This window comes from Xiphophorus maculatus, chromosome 2 (assembly GCF_002775205.1).
Source record: "Xiphophorus maculatus strain JP 163 A chromosome 2, X_maculatus-5.0-male, whole genome shotgun sequence".
NCBI lineage: Eukaryota > Metazoa > Chordata > Actinopteri > Cyprinodontiformes > Poeciliidae > Xiphophorus > Xiphophorus maculatus.
Window position 1 is genome coordinate 20,829,029 of NC_036444.1, and position 19,418 is coordinate 20,848,446.

General features: G+C 40.2%; 1 protein-coding gene across 2 annotated transcripts; it reads right to left on the reverse strand.

Moving 5' to 3' along the window:
• Positions 1-339: 339 nt before the first annotated feature.
• dhtkd1 (dehydrogenase E1 and transketolase domain containing 1) lies at positions 340-19,197 on the reverse strand. 2 transcript variants are annotated; one of them, XM_005796294.2, is made up of 17 exons: positions 18,831-19,181; positions 17,659-17,811; positions 15,367-15,578; positions 15,077-15,271; positions 14,664-14,933; positions 13,846-14,017; positions 12,894-13,092; positions 11,971-12,283; positions 11,804-11,888; positions 10,706-10,845; positions 10,474-10,624; positions 10,297-10,403; positions 7,923-8,087; positions 7,748-7,830; positions 6,504-6,670; positions 1,208-1,293; positions 340-1,118 (listed from the first exon to the last, which is right to left on the reverse strand). In XM_005796294.2, the coding sequence occupies exons 1-17, from the start codon at positions 19,003-19,005 to the stop codon at positions 1,017-1,019; spliced, it is 2,775 nt and encodes a 924-aa protein (XP_005796351.1). In that variant the 5' UTR covers positions 19,006-19,181; the 3' UTR covers positions 340-1,016. The 2 variants fall into 2 exon arrangements, with proteins under 2 accessions (XP_005796351.1, XP_023205173.1); XM_023349405.1 differs by lacking the exons at positions 340-1,118; positions 1,208-1,293 and adding an exon at positions 4,261-4,447 and having other exon boundaries at positions 18,831-19,197.
• Between the last annotated feature and the right edge of the window lie 221 nt (positions 19,198-19,418).

Genomic DNA, 19,418 nt, shown 5'->3' on the forward strand with positions numbered 1-19,418 from the left:
ATAAGATTTTTGAATTATTGAGGAAGGATATGAACAATATTCAACAAGCCAATTTTTTGAGAAAATGTAAAATGTTCCTGTATGTTCCATTGTATTGTCTTTAACTCTTATCCTATCAGACAGGAACTAAATGTAAATCGAATTTTGCAAGGAATAGAGTAATGTTGGGCTTTACAAGATTAAGTGCAAAAATCTATTGGTTAGTGGTAGAAAACTGACATTTTCTTTGACAATTGTGAGACATGGAGGTATTTTATTGTGAAGGGAAAACACATTCAAAGCAGTGAACTCTTATTTTCACTCTTGACTCTCAGTTGAATTTAAAGAAACACGACAAAAAAACATGAAAATAGATTTATTTAAAACGTTTTGCTGTATTTACATGAGCTGTTCAAGATGTCAGTATTTTATTTCTTTACAGCCTTCGTGTAAACAAGGATAAAATCATCTCAGAACATCATCTACGTACAGAATCACAACTGCAACAGTTTTCCCTGTTTCATCAGACAATGCTTCATCTCTTTCTGAGCTACGTTTGTTTTGCACAACGCCACACTTCCAAGATTAATGCTGCATGTCCAACGACTTAAACTGATATTTTCTGCTTTCAACAGCACAAACATGGACGCCTTTGTGTGTGACGTGACCAGAGGGGTTTGGACTCCTGAAAAAGGGAACCTGTAGAGGTTTTTTATTTCTGCAAATGCATCCCTCCAATCATAAAAACAGAAGAGTGAGGCGTACTGTCCCTACAATCATCATGTAAACATGATCTCTAAGGCTTTGATTCAGACAATTCTAAATTCAAACACACAAAAAAAAAAACTGGCGTAAATCGTGAGAACATTAAAGACAATGCTTTCAAATTATTAAAATTAACACGCTAAACTACGCGGCAACAACTCAAATTATGAACGTTATTCTCTTAAAGACATTCGTTGATTGCATTATTACCACTGACCCTGTAGTGCAGAACTGATGTCCGTGTTCCGCTTAGTTTGGTTTCAAGCTTCGCTTCAGGAAAACGTAGCTGTGAGGATGGCCTCCTGCTGCTGGTGATGAAGGGTCCCGATGCCGACGGCGGGGGCGGGAAGGGCAGGGCGACTCACCAACCGGAGCTGGTGTGCAGACAGTCCGAGATGACGAGAATGAGTCGTTTGTGAAACGGCAAGATGTTCGCATTAAAAGCTACTTCACGCTACTTTACCTTGCAGGCCAGCTGCTTCTCGAACCTGGGCGCCACGAAAGACCAGGGGCCCATGTTTTGAGGTTCCTCCTGACTCCAAATAAACTCTGGGAGGAGGAGAAGAGGAAACAATTTCATTTTCTCATGGTGAATTTCTGCTGCTTCTCTTTTCTCCTTCTAAAATCAAGCTGCCTGACTTCGGTGTTTGCTGGGAACAATGCACTCAGAAAGCTGAAGTGAAACCAGGAGTTTCAAGGTTGGTTGCAAAAGGAAATGTTTGCTCAGTCACCTTGACAGCAGAAAGAAGAAGAGCTCTGTGAATACAGCGCTACACTCTGAGCAGGTAACAGGGTGTCTGCAGGTTTCAGCAAGTCAAATTTAAGACCGTTGTAATGCTGCCTTGGATTAAATTTAAAAACTTTAGTTTTTTAGGGGTTTTTTTGCATCTGGCCTTGTATGGCTTGGCAACAGAAGTGAGCCAGTGGCAAAAATAAATGTTCTCCAGCCAACTGGTGATAATTTTGCCATGATAGTGGCAAAAAAGCTAGCTAACAAGGGCACATTAGCAGCTAGTTAGCAATAGCCTACAGATACAAGATTAAACACAACAGACCTCTGATTAATGTACTTGAGGTCAAAGTGAATTAAACTAATATTAGGCATTTTAAGGTATTTATTCTAGCTTAATGAATTTAAGACTTTTTAAGACTCGTTAAGGATGCGGACACCCTTGAGAAGGTTCGTCAACTTTTCCTCATGTTTATGGCGATATACTGGAAGATATTAGGTCATTTCTTTTAGAAATACACACATGTGAAATGCATTTCTTTTTTTCCAAATGTGTATTTACTGCTATTTTTCATGAGAAAAGTTTTTATTTGTCTTCACATAAATAAGCAGCAGAATATGTAAAAAAAATTTTTAAAAAAAATCCACAACTTTTAACTCTTCTACATGCCGACTTGTAAAGGCAGCAGGTTACACTGAACTGCAATTTGTAGAGTTGGATGTTTTCATAGTAAAACTGCAGCATTCTCAGCAGGTCGGTGCTGTTCACACCACGGTCCCAAACTCGTGAGATATAAATTACAGCAACGTAGTCCAACTGAGATAAACTGGAGGACACTTCATCTTGAAATGTCAAGGCTGCTGCTCATAACTCACACTGGAGGCTTTTCGCTTTATGTGGCGTTTTGTAGTGTTGTGTTGGTTTAATAGTGGGTCACAGGGAGAGGGCCTGTCAGAAGCGAAGGCGTCCAAACCTTTTGCCAAATCGTCAAGGCCACAGTACTCAAGAGCAACAACAATATATTTTTGTATTTTTTTTAACAACTTTTTTTTTTTTTTTTTGCCAGCTCAACAATTATAATTTTTGTGGTAAAATGTCCAAAGTTTTGACTTATTCTAGGAGGTCACACAGTTTGACAAGTGATTTTATTCTCTCGTACATTCCCAGCAACAACACGTTGCAAAAGTTAGCAAAAGTAAATAAATCAATTAAATGCAGATTGGGCTACATCCCGACATGTTAGCAATAATCCTGAGCTTCCAGTTACAGCACCTATTCAGCCGCAGAGAGAAGGAAAAGGTTCTAGTTTTGCTTTGCCGTCATGATGGGTGTGAGGGTGCGCAGCACATGTGGTGTGTGTGCAGCAGAAGATCCAACGACCCGACTGCAGAGGCTTGAGTCAGAGCAGCAGCTCGACAGCTGACAACGGCGAGAATTTAAGTGAGACGAGAAGCAGGAGCGCTTCCTTCTGCTGACGTAAGAGCATGTAATGCTGCTCAAACCGGATCTGCATGTGAAATTGGGATGGAAAATAAGCCCCGTCTTAGTTTTAATTAATCCTAATGATCAGACAAAATCTGTGTTTTCACTGGAATTTTACCGGATCTTATTGGACTTAATTAATGAGACATGGTGTTTGAAAAAGACTCTTAAACTGCAATTGAAACTGGGCCCCGCCCGCTTTTAGGCAAATTACCTTGAAATTACAGTTTTGGGGATTTATTTCAAATTAAAACTAATTCCTCAACTCCTCAATATTACATAGCTTTTTGACATCATTTCATTTATGCTCAGACTCAGTGACAAATCTGAGTATTTTTTTTATTATATGCAAAACTTCAACTTGGAGAAACACTTTCTGCACAGTAATTAAGATTTATTTATTTATTTATTTTACAAAGTTCAGTCGTATTTAACTGTTAACTCTACCAGAAAAATTTTTTACCAAACATAAAAAAACTTTTTTTTTTTTCCTTTTTAAGCATGTGACCATAAAATGACATCCAGCTTCAAGGCACTAATCAGAAACAAATGTTGAAACTTTCTTAAAAATAAACTGGACTCTAGTCGACATATTTAACAATGCAGACAGCAATAAACATTTTTTCTTATTATTTAGTCTTTTTGATTTCTTAACCCTTTTAACAAAGACACCATCTTTTTTCACTCCTCCACTCTGCGTGTGTCCTGGTGTGTGTGTGTGTGTGTGTGTGATGTATGTGTTGCACTTTAAACAGTCATGAAGCAAAAACCGTTTTACCTGGATGATAAAACTCCTTTAAAGACAGAGAGAGAGTCCAAGTTCGGTCCGTATTTCACGCCAGGAAACGATAAACAAACGCTTTGGAGGTTCTGTGAGAAGCGCAGAGCGATGCTTGAGCATCAGATGCTGCTAATGAGACGACAGAAAAGTCAAAGCCTGGGCCCACGCTTGATTGATTAACGCTCTGCCTGCGCGTGTTAATGTGCAGAGTTTATGCAGCCGACCAGACCAAATGTGCACCTGCCTGGTTTAGTTACGTCAAATGTGATTTTATCATCTCAAACAACATTTAAACCATGCAAACTCCTAAATAATGCATGCAGCTAATAAATACAGTTGATATCTATGTTACATGTAAGAGTTTATTTTTAAATTTTTCGTCAGGCTTAAAAGAAGCTGAGGCAAACTAAAATTAAATCTGTTTCCTCTCATCATTGATTTTTTTTACAACATGCTAAATAATCATGCTTTTTATTTTTAAACACGTTATTTGATTTTGTTAATGCTACTCTTCAGACTTTAATTTCTGTTTTACAAGAAAAATCAACCAAAGAAAGCTTTACATTTTTGGAGAAAAATTACTCCTTTCACTGGCTCCCAGCAGCTCAGAGAATCGTTTTTAAAATACTTTTGTTGATTTATAAATCACTGAACGCTTAAAGTGAAAAATACATTACCGACTTGCTGATGTTGCATCGACCTTCCAGAACTTTCCCAGAACCAGAAAGAAACAGCAGACGAGCAGAATTCAGTTTTTATGCTCCACTAATCTGACATAAACGTCCAGAAAACTGCAAAACAGCTGAAACACTGATTTCCTTTTAATCAATGTTAAAAACCCACCTGCTTGGAGATGCCTTTGATTCATAGCAAATGGAACATTGATCTTTACATCTGATGTATATTTCTCCATGATGACGGCATTTGACAAAGTGTCACATTTATTGCTTGTTTCATAATTATGTGCTAATGTGCTTAGCTGAACAAATAACCTTGACAGTGGCTGTCAAGCAATCATTTTATGTTTTCTAACCACTCTTCCACATCGAAAACGTGGACCGTCCAATAAAAATGTTATTTTTCAACCTGGATCAGATTTTAGGACATTAAACAATTGTCGATTTTAATTCTTTATGCTATTTTAAGATACTTGAACTCCTCCAGTCCTGGAGGAGTTCAAGTATCTCGGGATCTTGTTCACGAATGGGGGAAGAAGGGAGCGGGAGATCGACAGGCGGATTGGCACAGCGTCTGCCATCAAGCGGGCGCTGTACCGGTCCGTCGTGGTGAAGAGAGAGCTGAGCCAAAAAGCGAAGCTCTCGATTTACCGGTCGATCTACGTTCCCACCCTCATCTATGGTCATGAGCTTTGGGTCATGACCGAAAGAACGAGATCGCGGATACAAGCGGCCGAAATGGGTTTTCTCCGTAGGGTGGCTGGGCTCTCCCTTAGAGATAGGGTGAGAAGCTCAGTCATCCGGGAGGGACTCAGAGTAGAGCCGCTGCTCCTTCACATCGAGTGGAGCCAGTTGAGGTGGCTGGTGAGGTGTTCCGGGCACGTCCCACCGCGAGGAGGCCCCGGGGAAGACCCAGGACACGCTGGAGGGACTATGTCTCTCGGCTGGCCTGGGAACGCCTCGGGATTCCCCCGGAAGAGCTAGAAGAAGTGGCCAGGGAGAGGGAAGTCTGGGCCTCCCTTCTGAAGCTGCTACTCCCGCGACCCGACCCCAGATAAGTGGAAGAAAATGGATGGATGGATGCTATTTTAAGAAGAATTTTCTTAAATTATGCTTTGAACTGTCATGTCAGAGCTGATCGAATTTCCTCTTTCATGCCATGAAAATGTTTCTGATCAGACTACAGAACATAAAATTAGGGCTTTTTGTAATTCAGGATGATTACAAAACACTTTTTGAGGTCTGTGTGAAAAAGCCACCCAGCAACTCTCCAGTTAAGAGGACAATGAGTCTAACCATGCCCTGCTCTAACAGCCTGGTCTGGAGTAAAAATGAGACACATTATCCGACTCTGATTAGAGCATTTAGAAAAAGAATTGGCTGATTTTGATTTCTGTTTTCCACTTCCCCAAAACAGCTCACTGAAACCTCCTTAAAGAGGAAGTAGTCTCTTGTAGAGTATTCGACTTTACTCATGCTGTCAATTAAAAAGCTCTCGTTTGGAAAAGCTCCCTGGCAAATAGAAAATTAAACACGCTTTTTATTACCTTGATTAAAAATGTTAATGACTTTAATTTATTTTGCTTGGCAGAGCTCATCTCCCTTGTGTAGTCGTGGACAGGGCAGCACTTCCTGCTGTTGCAAAGGGGAATTCCTTTAAAAATAAAAACGGCGCAGGCAAAACACGGGACAGGTGTGATTTTTCAAAGAGGAACCCCGAACACAAAGAGACTTCAGAAAAAAAGGTGAGCTGATGCTGAACAGGAAGCTCTCCAAGGCAGAACTACACTCACAAAACGTACCATTTAATATGCGGCACAATGCTTCAGGCTATAAACAAATCAAAAATGCAAAACAAAACTGAAGAGAATAGTGGAAAGTACTCCATATGATTGAGATTTGGAAAAAGGAACTTGTAAATGTTCGGTTTTTAGTTGCACAGTAAATCAAAATCATGGCACAATTTGACTCGCACTCATGTGAAGATAAAGAAAAACCTCAGGTGTGATTGCATCTTTAAAGAGCGTGTTACGAGTCAAGGGTGTGGGTGTGTGTGTGTGTTTGTCAGCGTGCGGTGGCTCTCTCTACCTTTAGCGTTAGGATACTTTCTGAGCTCCTGCTGCAGAGGCTCGACAGGAAACGGACACAGCTCCTCCACCCGGATCAGCGCTGTCTTCTGGCCAGCAGCTGAAGTCTCTCTCTGTTTCAGCAGGGCATAGTAATGCTTTCCAGAGCACAGCACCACCTTCTGGACGCTAATGAGAATGAATCAGATATTTTTCAGTCGCTTCTGAGCAGTGCAACGAAAGACAGAAAAGATAGAGCTCGTGAATAAACAGTGCATGTTTTAAGTTTCGAGATTTGTTCAATGCAATATTGATATATCTGTTACCTATTCCCTAAAACCATGATCAAAATCACGCATAAACAACTTTACAGCTGGTCTAAGTTGCTGTAGACAAACTTGAGTTCAGTAAAAATATGTATGTTTCTTGAAAAATGGAATTATAAAAAAAACATTTTCATCCTCAACTTGCAATTTTTACATTTTTTAATAGTTTAAAAGGCAGTTCAGGATCTCCGGTATACAGAATAGAAGAAAAGCATCTATTCATTTTCCAGAAACATGATCAAATGTTTTTAAATCTGTTTCAAGTAACCTTGATGAATACAGATATCAGAGTTCAGCTGGTTCTGTTCTGACTGATGACTGAAAAATCTGATTTTTCTCCTTATTGGTGAATGCATCACCAATAAGTGCTAGTTAGAAAAAACTCTCCCTACATCTGGAAGAGACACAATGTCAGCTTCACTGAAGTGTGAAAAATTAAATCACAGGAAGCAGAGAGATGTAAGATGCTTCTTAATGAAACTTTTTATTTTCTTTCAATTTATTCCGGCTGCGACAAAGCGAGAGAGACCAAGACTTCAGCGAAACTTTGTAGGTCTGACACTTTTCATTGTGATGTTATAGTTTTCTTTTCAGTATTTCATTCTATTCTAATTTTACATTTCTCACAGCAGTTTGTTGCCGTTTCAATCTGTTTTTCAAAGTGCTACATAAATAAACTTGCCACTGACATTCAGAAAAACACTGGAAGGTTTCACCGTCTCATCTTTTTGAGATTTCAACATCCGTCTATCATCTGATATTCTGAATTTGGAAATGTTGGAGATCTTTTAGAAATTTCAGAGCTGAGATAAGCATCCAACTTGTTCTAGGACATAGACAAGGAGACTTAAGTCTTGACAAAACCTAAAAGTCGAGATCAAAAATCAGTCACAAAATGAAATACTCAGTTTTCCCAGTTAAAAGGTCAGGGCGTGTGTACCTTTCTGCGGAGACAGAAGCATCCCCCAACACCGGCCTGAAGGACGTTCCCGGTGCCAGTTCACTCAGACTGGACACCGCTCCCTGGAGTAAACAAACATCTTTGATTACTTCTCATGGAAATACTGGAGGAAAAAGAAGCAACTCGTGCTCTAAAAAGAAAAGCTTCCTCTTACAGAAAACCTGAGCAGCGTTTTGGGCCCGACCACAATGAGAGGTTTGCGGAAGTTTCGGATCATCTGTCTCCTGAGGAGGTGGAAGTACTGGGCCGGAGTGGTGGGGTTGACCACCGCCATGTTGACGGTGTCGCCGTCCACACCCTCTTCTTTACTGTCGCACATCTGACAGATAAAAGCAAATGAGCCAAGCCTGATTTCCTTCCAAAAGATGACAGGAAATGAAAAAGCACTGATGCCTAAATGTTTGAAGTCAGAATTTTACGTGATCTAAAATCTGGTGCAGAGTGAAGCTGAAACAGACTCAGCTTCAACCTGAAACCACATCTAGGCTGCCACATCCTTATCTCTGGAGGATATGTTATACATTAACCCTGACGAGTGTAATATCTTGGCTATACCTCCTTTACGCTGATATACAAGATACATCTGAATACATTGATCACAAGAACGACTGTCATTATTTAGATTTTTTAGCAATTTGCCTACATGATTCTTTTTCCAGGGACGATTAATCAGACAAACGTTTGCGGATTTATTTATAATCTATAAATTGTTTTGGATTTAAATATGTAGCGATGATGTTTGGATAAATGTCCCTTAGCATGTTGCAGGGATATCGCTTTTTTTTTGTAGCAATCAACGAGCCTCTGTCATGAAGCTGGATGGAAATTTGTTCACTCTTCTTGGCAGGTTTTTCACTGTGTTTGTGATTGACTTGGAGGTTCCTGGAAGCCAAACAAATTTATTCCATCTGAAAATGACAGTTTAGGTCAAGGGGCTGAAATTTGGGCATAAATGGGTCTTTCAACAACACAATAATCCCAAACAGAGAAAACCCTCAAATCTAATAAAAATGTATGAGTTATGCTTAAATTCCTGGTCCACAATAAGAAGACAATGCATTTACTAATTCTGCAAAGAAGAACGGAAACTATCTAGTTAGATTTTCCAGTAACACTTTATCTGAAAGCGTGTGCAGAAGACAGACATCATACAGTCATAAACATGACATAACGCCCGTTATGAACATGAAGTAGTCTTCATGAATGTTTAGGACTGCTGTCACAAAGTGTCATTCAGTAAATAATAGGGAACCCGATTTTATCCACCGATCTTATCTAGGTTGGAAAAGGTCTAAGTATCAACCATTGTCCTCTTTTGCTCTCCGGTGAGAAAGGTTTGACTGACAGACTGGCCCACCAAGTTATGTCTGCACATTTACAATTAACAATAGTCACCCCACTGTTGACCACTCAACAACTTTCTTGCTTTATTGAGCAACATTTCAGATCAAAGAAATTTGTATCGGCTAAAATCGGAATTGGCAGTTTTAGCTTTTTAAAAGATCGGTAATCGTGATCGGCCAGAAAACTGCATCCGGTGCACCCCTAGTAAATAATGACACTTTTATTGCAAAGTTGTACTAAAACTTGCATTAAAAGTCCAATAAAAGTGTCAACTTTGCATCAAAGGTGTTATTTTTTACCAAATGACACTTCACACATTCATGAAGACTCCTTTATTTCCATAACAGGTGTTATATAATTTTTATGACAGTATTATGTCAGTCTTATGCACACCACGTCAAATAAAGTGTTACCAATTTTCCTGTTGTGGCGATTAATGCAAACCTATAGTGAGGAAATTGGGAGTAATGTTTGACAACAGTTTAAAATTTGACAAACAGGCTGATCACGTTGCCAGAGAAAACTGCATCTGGCTCCGACTTCTTATTCCTGTCATTTTTTTACAAGCATGTTATCCAGTCAGAGCTCTTTGTTCTAATGACCTGGAAGACCACAGGTCAAAGTTCAAACAGTGGGGTAACTGTTCATTTGCTGCAGCTGGGCCAAAGCTGTTGAATTTATGTACCGTTTGAATTGCGGACCATCAATGATCTATTTTTGTTGAATGCGCAGCTAAAAACGCAGCTGCAGTTAGCACATAGTAGCTAGACCTGACCTTGCTGTTTTGAGACTATTTTCAAGTCATATAACTATAAGTAAAGGTAACATTACATTCTGATTCTATCCAAAATAAATCAACAAAACAAACCACAAATAAAATAAATTATGAAGTCTCTGTGAGCAAAATTGTCCTTCAAAAAAGGGACCAAAGCACCAGACTGACGACTTTAGTCATCCAGTTTTTGTAGAAAGAGAGAAAAGAGAGAAACTATAAATGGAAATTATTGATCTTGTTTTAATTTATCATGCGATTAATTGATCTATCACTGAATAGTAGCACCATTACACTTCTGTGATTCTGCTAATTTTGATTCAGCACAATTTTATAAAATCCAACTACAAATCTGTAAAATGTTGTTTTAAATGTCTGTATTTAAAAGCGTGACATGAACGCAGAGCTGCACCTGGAGGAAGCGCTCCATGCGGCAGGACGAGTGTTCGGGTCCGGCTCCGTCGTAGCCGTGAGGCAGCAGGATCACCATCCCACACTGGAGCAGCCACTTGGCTTCACCTGCAAACCAAACAGCCAAATCAGTCGCGTTTCACTTCAACTTAGCGGGAGTAATTTAACCGAGGCCGACCTCCTGAGATGAAAGTATCGAAGATGATCTGAGCCCCGTTGAAGAAATCCCCGAACTGCGCCTCCCAGATGGGCAGCAGTTTGGGCTGGGCGATGCTCATGCCGTACTCGAACCCGAGCACCGCCTCCTCCGACAGCGGGCTGTTGCACACCTGAACGCACAAGATCGTTTTACAAAGCAAAAACATGTCCTGACTGGTCTCCAAACTGTAGTCAGTTTTTATTATTTTTACCTCGAGAAATCCCGCCTGCTGGGAGCTGATGTGGTTCAGAGGAACGTAGGTGTCGTTGGTGTCCTGACACACCAGCATGGCGTGTCGCTGGCTGAACGTGCCTCGTCCGACGTCCTGGCCGCTTATTCGGATATGAAAGCCTGCAACATTTATAAATCAATATTTACACCGAAGAGAAAATGTTACCAAGTCGTTTTGTCTCGTTTCTAGTGCAAATATATCAGCACACTTAAATTAAGACAAAAATAACTTCAACGTAACTTTTCAGCAAGACCATTTCCACTGGCAGAGTTTTTCATTAAAAACAAGAAATATGTCAAGAAAAATCCTTTAAGTTTATATTCAAGAATTATTGACTTACAAGTGAAAAGTTGCTGAAAAGTTGTGTTAGTTTTCTCTTATTTCAATTGTACCATCACCATTCAAAGAGCCATTTTTGCCCCAAATCCAGCTAAATAAAACTCACATAGAGTCACAAGTGTTACATGAACAGTTGATAAAAGACCATTTTTAATCTTTGACACATATTTACTATGGCAAATTTGTTATTTTTAAAAAACCTCCATTTTATTTCTATTTTTTGGTTTTAATATACAATAAAACCCCAACATTTTTTTGCAAAAAGAGATACCGATGGTAATATTGGCAAAAAAAGACAAAAAGGACATTGTTTTCCACCTAATGACATGAAAATTAGATGTAAAAATGTTGATAATTTTAGCATCATTGTGTTGTGGAAATTCAACTAAATTATTAAAAGAAAAAACAGTAAAATGAGTACAACTTCCTTGTAAAGAAAATGGAGTGACATCAAATTTTAGCAGTTGGAGGATTTCACTCAGTAAACGGTAAAATTTGTTCTTAAATCTATGCTTAATAGTAATAGTTGTTTATATTTATAATTTTCCGTCATCGGTACTAAGAGCCACTGTGGAAGGTCCAAAGAGTCACTTGTGGCTCCAGAGCCGCAGGTTGCAGACCCCTGTACTAAGCTATTGGTAATGGGAATTAGACAAAAAGTAATTGGTAAGTTTTAGATTTTTGCAGTGTTAGCAAAACACAAACACTCAAAGGGAAACGCTGTAAAGGCAAACACACCCTGGCAGAGCAAAGAGCCGAAAGCCAGGGCCTCCGCTGTCGACCAGTCCAGCTTGGTTCCCTCCTCCAACTTTTGCAACCGAGCCTGAGTTCAGAAAGAAAACAAGACAAAAGCGCTCAGCCTGCGAAGCCAGAATGAGACCCTCCGGCCGAGACCACTGCTGTACCTGTACGTGGGTCTTTAGGAGGTGGTTGTGCAAGCAGATTTGTTCGGGGATGTCAACGGACTTCGCTCCGACGAACTGCAGCAGCTGGGCGGGGACGCCCGTGTCCCAGGTGGTCACTCTGGCCTGGGGCTCCACCAGGTCCCCCCAGCGGCCCTGCAGGTTGGTGGGCGGGGGGCTGTACAGGGTCATGCCGGACAGCTTGTCGTTGAGCGTGCCGTAGTAGCTGGACTTGATCTCTGCTCGCTCTGCATCTGTCATCAGACCCTCAGATATCAGCTGGTCCGAGTAGGAGTCGGGGACACTCTGACGCGATCTAAAAGGAGGAAAAGAGACACGAAGAAGAGATTTACAGACAGTGAATTCATGTCTGTCTGTCATGTAGGCCTGTCTGTCGCAATAACCGATTTCAATGGACAATAAATTGTCCCAGAAAGTACTGCGTTTAATGATAATACTGTCATTTTGAGGCCATTTTTGACTATTATAATAATAATAATAATAATGGCATATTAAAGCAAGTGCACCCTCTCAAAGATTAAAAAAAAATTATTTCTAAAGAACATTTAATGTTGCAGCTGGAAAACATGTTAAATGTCCAAAATAGACAAACAAAACAACTGAAACAACAATAATGGTAATGTGTTATGAAGTCTAAATGTCTCAGAAAATATTATTAACCATTCAGCCTAAATAGAGACAACAGGCAAAATGACAGGTATAGTTAAAAGATAAAAAATTAGGTGCAAACTATTTTGTTCTGGGTGCTTTTTCAAAATTGTGGCAATAATAAATAAAAGAGAGCATCTCTGATGATCCAGCCGGAAATCGTCAAGCTCATCGTATTTGATCGTGTGATTACTTATTTATCTCTTATTGAGACAGACTTACTCAACCGTTGACCCATGAGGTAAAAATGGACCGACCTAATGATCTTGTACATGGCCGGGTTGGTGAAGAACGGCTCATCCAGCTCATTGTGGCCCCACTGACGGTAGCAGATCAGGTCCAAGATGATGTCCCTTCTGAACTGCCGCTGGTAGTCCACAGCCAGCCTGGCGGCTCGCAGAACTTCCTCTGCATCGTCGCCGTTCACATGAATCACAGCACAGTTCACCATCTTACCTTCGGAAAAGAAAAACACCTGGATGTTTTGCTTTATTTTGATCAAGGCTGAAACGATAAACCGGCTTAATCGTGATGGATCGATTATGGAAATAACCATCAACTAATTTAGTAATCAGTTAATCATTACCCGAGTATACAGACTCAAAAAACCCACATGCTCAGAGCAGTAATTAAGATTATAACAAGTAAAATTTTACAAAAAAATACAAGCATTTTGAATTTAAGATAATAAAAAACACTTTGTCTGTAAATCTGTTCTATCCAGAACTCTTCAAATGGAGGTTTTAGCTTCACCCACTTTGTAAAAAGGAAAAACAAATGTTAATAATGCATTAATCCAAAAAAAACCAACAGAGCCGCTCCGCACTGTACTGATGTTAAATCAAGCAGAAAGGACTGAGCTTTTCACATGTCGATGTTAGAAAGTATTTTTCTATCTGCCGATGCGTCCTTCTCTCCAAAAATCAAGGGTTCACTGAAGGAATGCTGTTATCGCATTTTAGGCAAGGCATTGTTGTTTTCTTATTCAAAAAGGAACTAAAATTACTTATTTATTTGCATATTTCAATGCATTGCCAATATTTTATAAAAAGGCTTAAACAAAACAAAAAGAAACCAACAAAACATGCTATTTTTTATTCGTTATCATATAATATCATATAATAATAATAACTAAAATTACTGTTAGCTGCAGACCTAATTTTGAACCATCTACAGGCTCTGCAGACGCAGCTTGAGAGTTTAACTCACCAACGTCGCTGCAGTACAGAGAGGATCTTCCTCTGTCTGACGGAGTGGTGTAGCCCACTTGGTTGTTCACTACGAGGTGAATGCTGCCGCCCACTCTGTAGTGAGGTAGGTTTGAAAGGGTCAGCGTTTCTGGAACGATTCCCTGGCCGGTAAATGACCCGTCACCGTGAACCTGGAAATAAAACAAATATAACAAACTACCAGGAAGATTGAACAGTACAGAAAGTTACAAAAAGGACATCTTTGTAACTTTCTGTATGCTAAAGTGACTAAATATTTTAGTCACTTTAGCATCAACTAAAGTGACTAAAGTAGTCACTTTAGTTGACTAAAGTGACTAGCTAAATCACTTTAGTCATTTAGCTAAAGTGACTAAATACTTTAGTCACTTTAGCATACAGCACCATAGTGAAGATGTGCAAAAAGCCTTAAAATAAGCTATGCTTTTATGACTGTAGCAAATTCTCTTTACCAAAGTATTGAAAAACGGAGAAAAAGTGAGACGAGACTATTTGGTAGAGAGTTTTCGCTGATAAATAAGCCTGTGTCGGCCCGAAGTACCAATCTGTCGATTGGAACTCATGGGCTAAAAGCAAAATAGAATCTCATGTTTGAGATTTTAGACAATATTTTTCTTCTAGAGTTTTATTTTTCTCTCAACAAGAGTTCTGAAATGTGTTGAAGATTTTTACCAATCTTAAAACCTTGATGCAGGATTTTCCAGCTATGAATTTTTAACTTTCCTACTTGGATCGGACTAATCAGCAGCAGATATTCAGGACTATTGCCGTCTGTGCTTAAATACATGCTGCAAGTACCTGCAGACAGATGACCTGGTCCCCAGGGTAGGCGCCCTCCTCAGGCGAATAGTCTCCCTCTTCCCTCAGCTGCTGCCTCGCTCTTGTTTTGCCCTGAGCCACCGGGTTGATGGCCTCCAGGTGAGATGGGTTGGGCAGCATCGTGACGTGAAGAGGGTGCCCTGCTCCCATGTCTAACTCCACAGAGGAGGTGAGATGAGAGAGAACGTCGCCGATAGCGGGGGAGGTGTCGGGGAACTCGCTGAGTCCACGCATCTTACGGAACATGAGCTGCAGGGGGCAGCAACGAGAACAACCTGCTTTAGCGGCTTCCAGCTTGGAAGCAAACTGTGACTTTATTGTAGCTGAGCAATCTGAGCGTTGTCATGGTTGCCCTGTAGCTACAATGTTTTCTTTAATCACATCTCTCTGACCTCTGGTGGGAACTTCAGCAGGCCTGTCAGAAGGTTGAGGCGGCCTCTGTGGGGCATCCCGATGACGACGTCTGTCACGCCGCTGTGGGCCGACTGGTGGAAGAGCTCATAGAAAAATCCCATCATGCTCTCTGCTCCTTCTCCTCCGTAGCGCTTCACAGTAGCAAATTTAGTGGCCAGGAAATGGTCAAACTCCTACACACAGGGGGAGGGGGGGAAGCCAAAACATTTATTTATTTCCCCACCAGACTGGATGCAGGTGACACCTGCTCACCTCCTCTTAGACCTACCTGAGACTCCAGCATTAGCTTAGCCAGGTGCTTCTTCTCCTCTGGAGAGAAGCCTTCCCTCTTGAGCTCCTCGAAGCGGTCGGCGAACCACTCCCTCTCCTCCAGACTGCTCAGCTGGCCGACCTCCACGGACAGGTGGCCGCAGTAGACCCGCTCCAGGTAGGTCTGGACCTCCTCCGCCGAGGCCTGAGCCTTCCCAAAGTGACGCAGGCCTTAGGAAGGAAGAACACACATCGTTTACCTGAAGACTAGGTCTGCGCATAAGTAGAGAAAAGGGAAACAAAACCTTAAAGATTGAAAAGCTTGAAACAGCGTTTCAATTGGTTTTAGTAAGTTGGAAAAATGTTCTATTTAACTTAATGTTTAAAAATGAAGACATCTCTCTCAAAACTAAATGCAATTCAAGAGACAGCTAGAACAACCTGATCATATTATATAATCATATCTATTTTAAGATAAATTCAGTTTCAGGAAATATTAATTTCATTTACTTGAAAAAAACTAATCTATTACTTGACTAAACAGGTATTTCAAACTACCTTTGATAATTTTGTAAATTAAGCCTAAGTCAGTCCTCTGAATCGCTTCGTTCTGCAACAAATTTACACAAGTTATTTGGTTACACTTAAAAGCCAACAAATTGTTCCTGAAATACTTTACCACTGCGATGTTTGTTCTGCTCACTGAATTTTATCATAAATTCACAATGTGCTGTATATGACAAATAAATATTGAAATAATTACATATGCACATGCTTCTCATTTGATCTCATTGTACACGGCAAATAAATTATAATTCTAAAATAATGTGTTCTATTTTTTTCCTTCATTTTCTGCATGTAACTACAATGTGTTTCATAATTTGAAAATACATTTCATGTATGTCTGTTATTTACTTTGGTACATAAGTAAATATATACTTTCCTCATTTATAGAATCATGGTTTTTTTTGACTGCTGATAAAAAAAATTTTTCTTTGTGTTTATTTGGTTGTAACTTGGGTCAAAGCTAAGAGCTTCAGACGGAAATTTAGATTTTTTTTCTTTGTGTGACGCTTTAATTTAAAGCATAAATATAAGCTCATTTGGAAAGAAGAAGTAAGCCTGTCACAATATGTTTTGCTGGACGATAAATTGCCCCAGAACTTATTGTGATGAACAATAATATTGTTGTTTTGAAACCATTTTCAAGTAATATAATAGACATAATGGCATAAAAATGCAAGAAAACGTTCTCAACGATCAATAAACTTTCAATTATAATGAACATTTAAACACTGGAACAGAGAAACGACAAATAAACTGAATTATAAAGTCTCTGTGAACAAAATTATCTTTCAAAAAAAGGGATAGTTGAGACCAAAACACCAGACTGAAGACTTCTATCATTTGGTTTTTGGTAAAAAAGAAAGAAAGATTAAAACAATAAATCAAGCAAATGAAAATTGTGGTGTTTCTTTTCATTTATCGTACGATTAATTGATTTATTTGAAAGACGTTTCAAACATGTTTGTATTTGTAGCAACAAAACCTCACCACACCCAACCCAGACATACGTCTCCGAAAGAAAAGAGATGGGATGGAGAAAAATTTTAAAGCCTTCATGGACGGGTTTCCTTGTGGAGTTATTGTGCAACATGAAGGAGAAGCAGATCTTGACGATTACACAAATATGTCAGAGAGAAACCTGAGACCTTGTCAAGCATACTATCTAGACGGAACAATAGATATCTTCAAGACTTTATTTGGCAATTTCACAAGTTTATCAACTTAACACAAAAATCAGAATGTATCTTTTGTTAAACGTTTTTTTAAATAGTTATTTGTCTACAACTAGCAGTAGACAAAACGTGAAGCAAGTCCGGGCTGGTACTTTCTGAAACGGGTTGGTGAGTTAATCCTTTCCTAAGGTGCAGGGATTCAATCATTTGTGTTTGTTCACTCATCCTTGACAACGCAAGCACCTAGATGACACTTTAACTTCCTTAATCTAAAAACTAGACAGAAAAACAGGGAAAATAGAAATGTGGCATTAAAGACACCAGGAATGGGTGACATCAAATCCTACCTGAAACTCCTGGCTGAGCGTAAATACAGTAAATTATTATTCATGCAGGCAGTGAAGACACACGCTGTCATTCAACCGCTGGTTCTTCCTCAATATTTCCATGAAGTCCAACATTTGATGTTCAGAAGTGAAGCAAGACACAAACAGCTACAGAGTCTGAAAACACATATTCCTGAATGTGTGTACGACACGACCCTGACTTCTGTAGGTCTCTATGAAACTTACCTGACGTGTTGAGCGTTCCAGTGACGGCACCGGCCAGCATGTCTATCTCCGGGACATGGTCCACGACGGGCTGCTGAGGTAGTAGGGGGTTAATTTTAGCAGCCTTGTGTCCATGTGTTCTGTACGCCTCCACCAGGCGGGCGAGACCGTGATCTGAGCAGAGAACAAAAAAACATGCTGCCACTAAGTACGGGTGAACCCAGAAAGGTTTGGACAGGGTGGAGGATATACCAGAATATAATGATCTTTATAAAGTATGCTGCTATGGTTGAACGTAAAATGTATTCATTAAAAACAAATACTGAATCTAGCATGAATAAATACATGTAATTTGATCTCTTACATAATTGCAGAAAACTATGACGCATACGCATGCTTCTCAAAAGGCTTTTCAGCTATTCGGTTCAAAAAGCTTACAATATTTAAAGCATTTATTTCCGCTAAATCTGACGACCACAATGAAGCTTGAATTCATGAATGAATCAAAATTCATTTTCCCTGAAAGTCTGATTGCACTAAGAAACAGTTTTAATAGAAGTGTTTATGTTACGCTCATACTTGGTTTAATGGCCACTGTGTCTGACTGGCCAGCAAACTGCACTGACAATATCCATAAACAATCTGAGGCGTTGCAAAGAGGAGGATGACAAACATCAGATAAAGCCTAGATGAAGGCTGCTGTCAAGGAGGCTTTAAGTGTTAACACCTGAGCAAAACCACAGACTGATCCACACCGCACTCCTGCAGTAATCCATGTGCAAAGAAGCCCAAATTACAGATTTTCACCATGTCACAAAATGCGTCACTAAATAAACATTCCTCTTTTTCTTCTCCCATCAGTCTGTGTGTAATGAACCTATACAGGTTTTATATTTGGACTGAATTTCTGGAGAATAAAAATGAAATAACTGTAAAGTCCAGTGAAGAGGGTCATCGTCCCCCCCTACATCCCCCTTGGTGTCGCCTCTGCTCTGAAGAAGAAACTCGACTCTTCCTGATAAACACAGGTGCACTGCAGCTAGCTGCCTACAAGAGCTAGCTCAAGTGGGTGATGCTCAGATTAATACATCACCCAAAGACAAATAATTAACACACATTTCACGACTGTAGCCTCCATCTATCCCCTCCACGTCCTTATTGGCTCTCCGTGTTGTAATTCAACCCGTACCGACCTTGGTTCAGTGCAGCGATGCGGTCCCTCAGTGACTGGTTGTGCTCCCCGGCGAGCCGCTTCGGTCGGTACCCGTACACTCCTCTCTCGGTGTGATAGCGGCAGGCGGAGAGTTGCCTAGCAGCACTTGGTGGGAGTCTGCTCAGAGACCTTTTCAGGAAAAACACGGCCGACATGTTTCGAGTAGTAAATGTTTAATCCCCCCAGCGTGACAGTGGCTCTCCCCACGCCGCAGGGCTACAAGACGGCGGCCATTACTGCCGTCGTACTGGGAGGAGATGCTGCGCCGGCTACCGATTGGCCGAAAGGCATGGACACGTTTCACAACGACTCAACATCTAAATCCATATTTTTATTTTATTATTCAGGACAAATATTATATCTAGAACCGACCCTACGTTGTCGTGTTTCTGCTTATTAGAAGACGTATATATTTGATGCGACCACCTGAGTTAACGTACGTCTGATGCGTTCAGGCGCCCCTTGAAATTTCGATACCACTCTCTCCCCCTCCCCACTTTCAGTTCAATGTTCCGCTCCGCTCCTGGTTGTATATTTACATTTCTTAGACCAGCGGTCGGCAACCCAA

Bases quoted from the DNA above. Each gene is read 5' to 3' on its own strand.
- dhtkd1 (XM_005796294.2), bottom strand. From the start codon at position 19,005: ATGTCGGCCGTGTTTTTCCTGAAAAGGTCTCTGAGCAGACTCCCACCA. The intron at 13,093-13,845 runs GTGAGTTAAACT...TCTTTTCCGAAG, and splicing joins TCTGTACTGCAGCGACGTTG to GTAAGATGGTGAACTGTGCT. The intron at 10,625-10,705 runs GTAAAAATAATA...TTGTGCGTTCAG, and splicing joins AGCAGGCGGGATTTCTCGAG to GTGTGCAACAGCCCGCTGTC.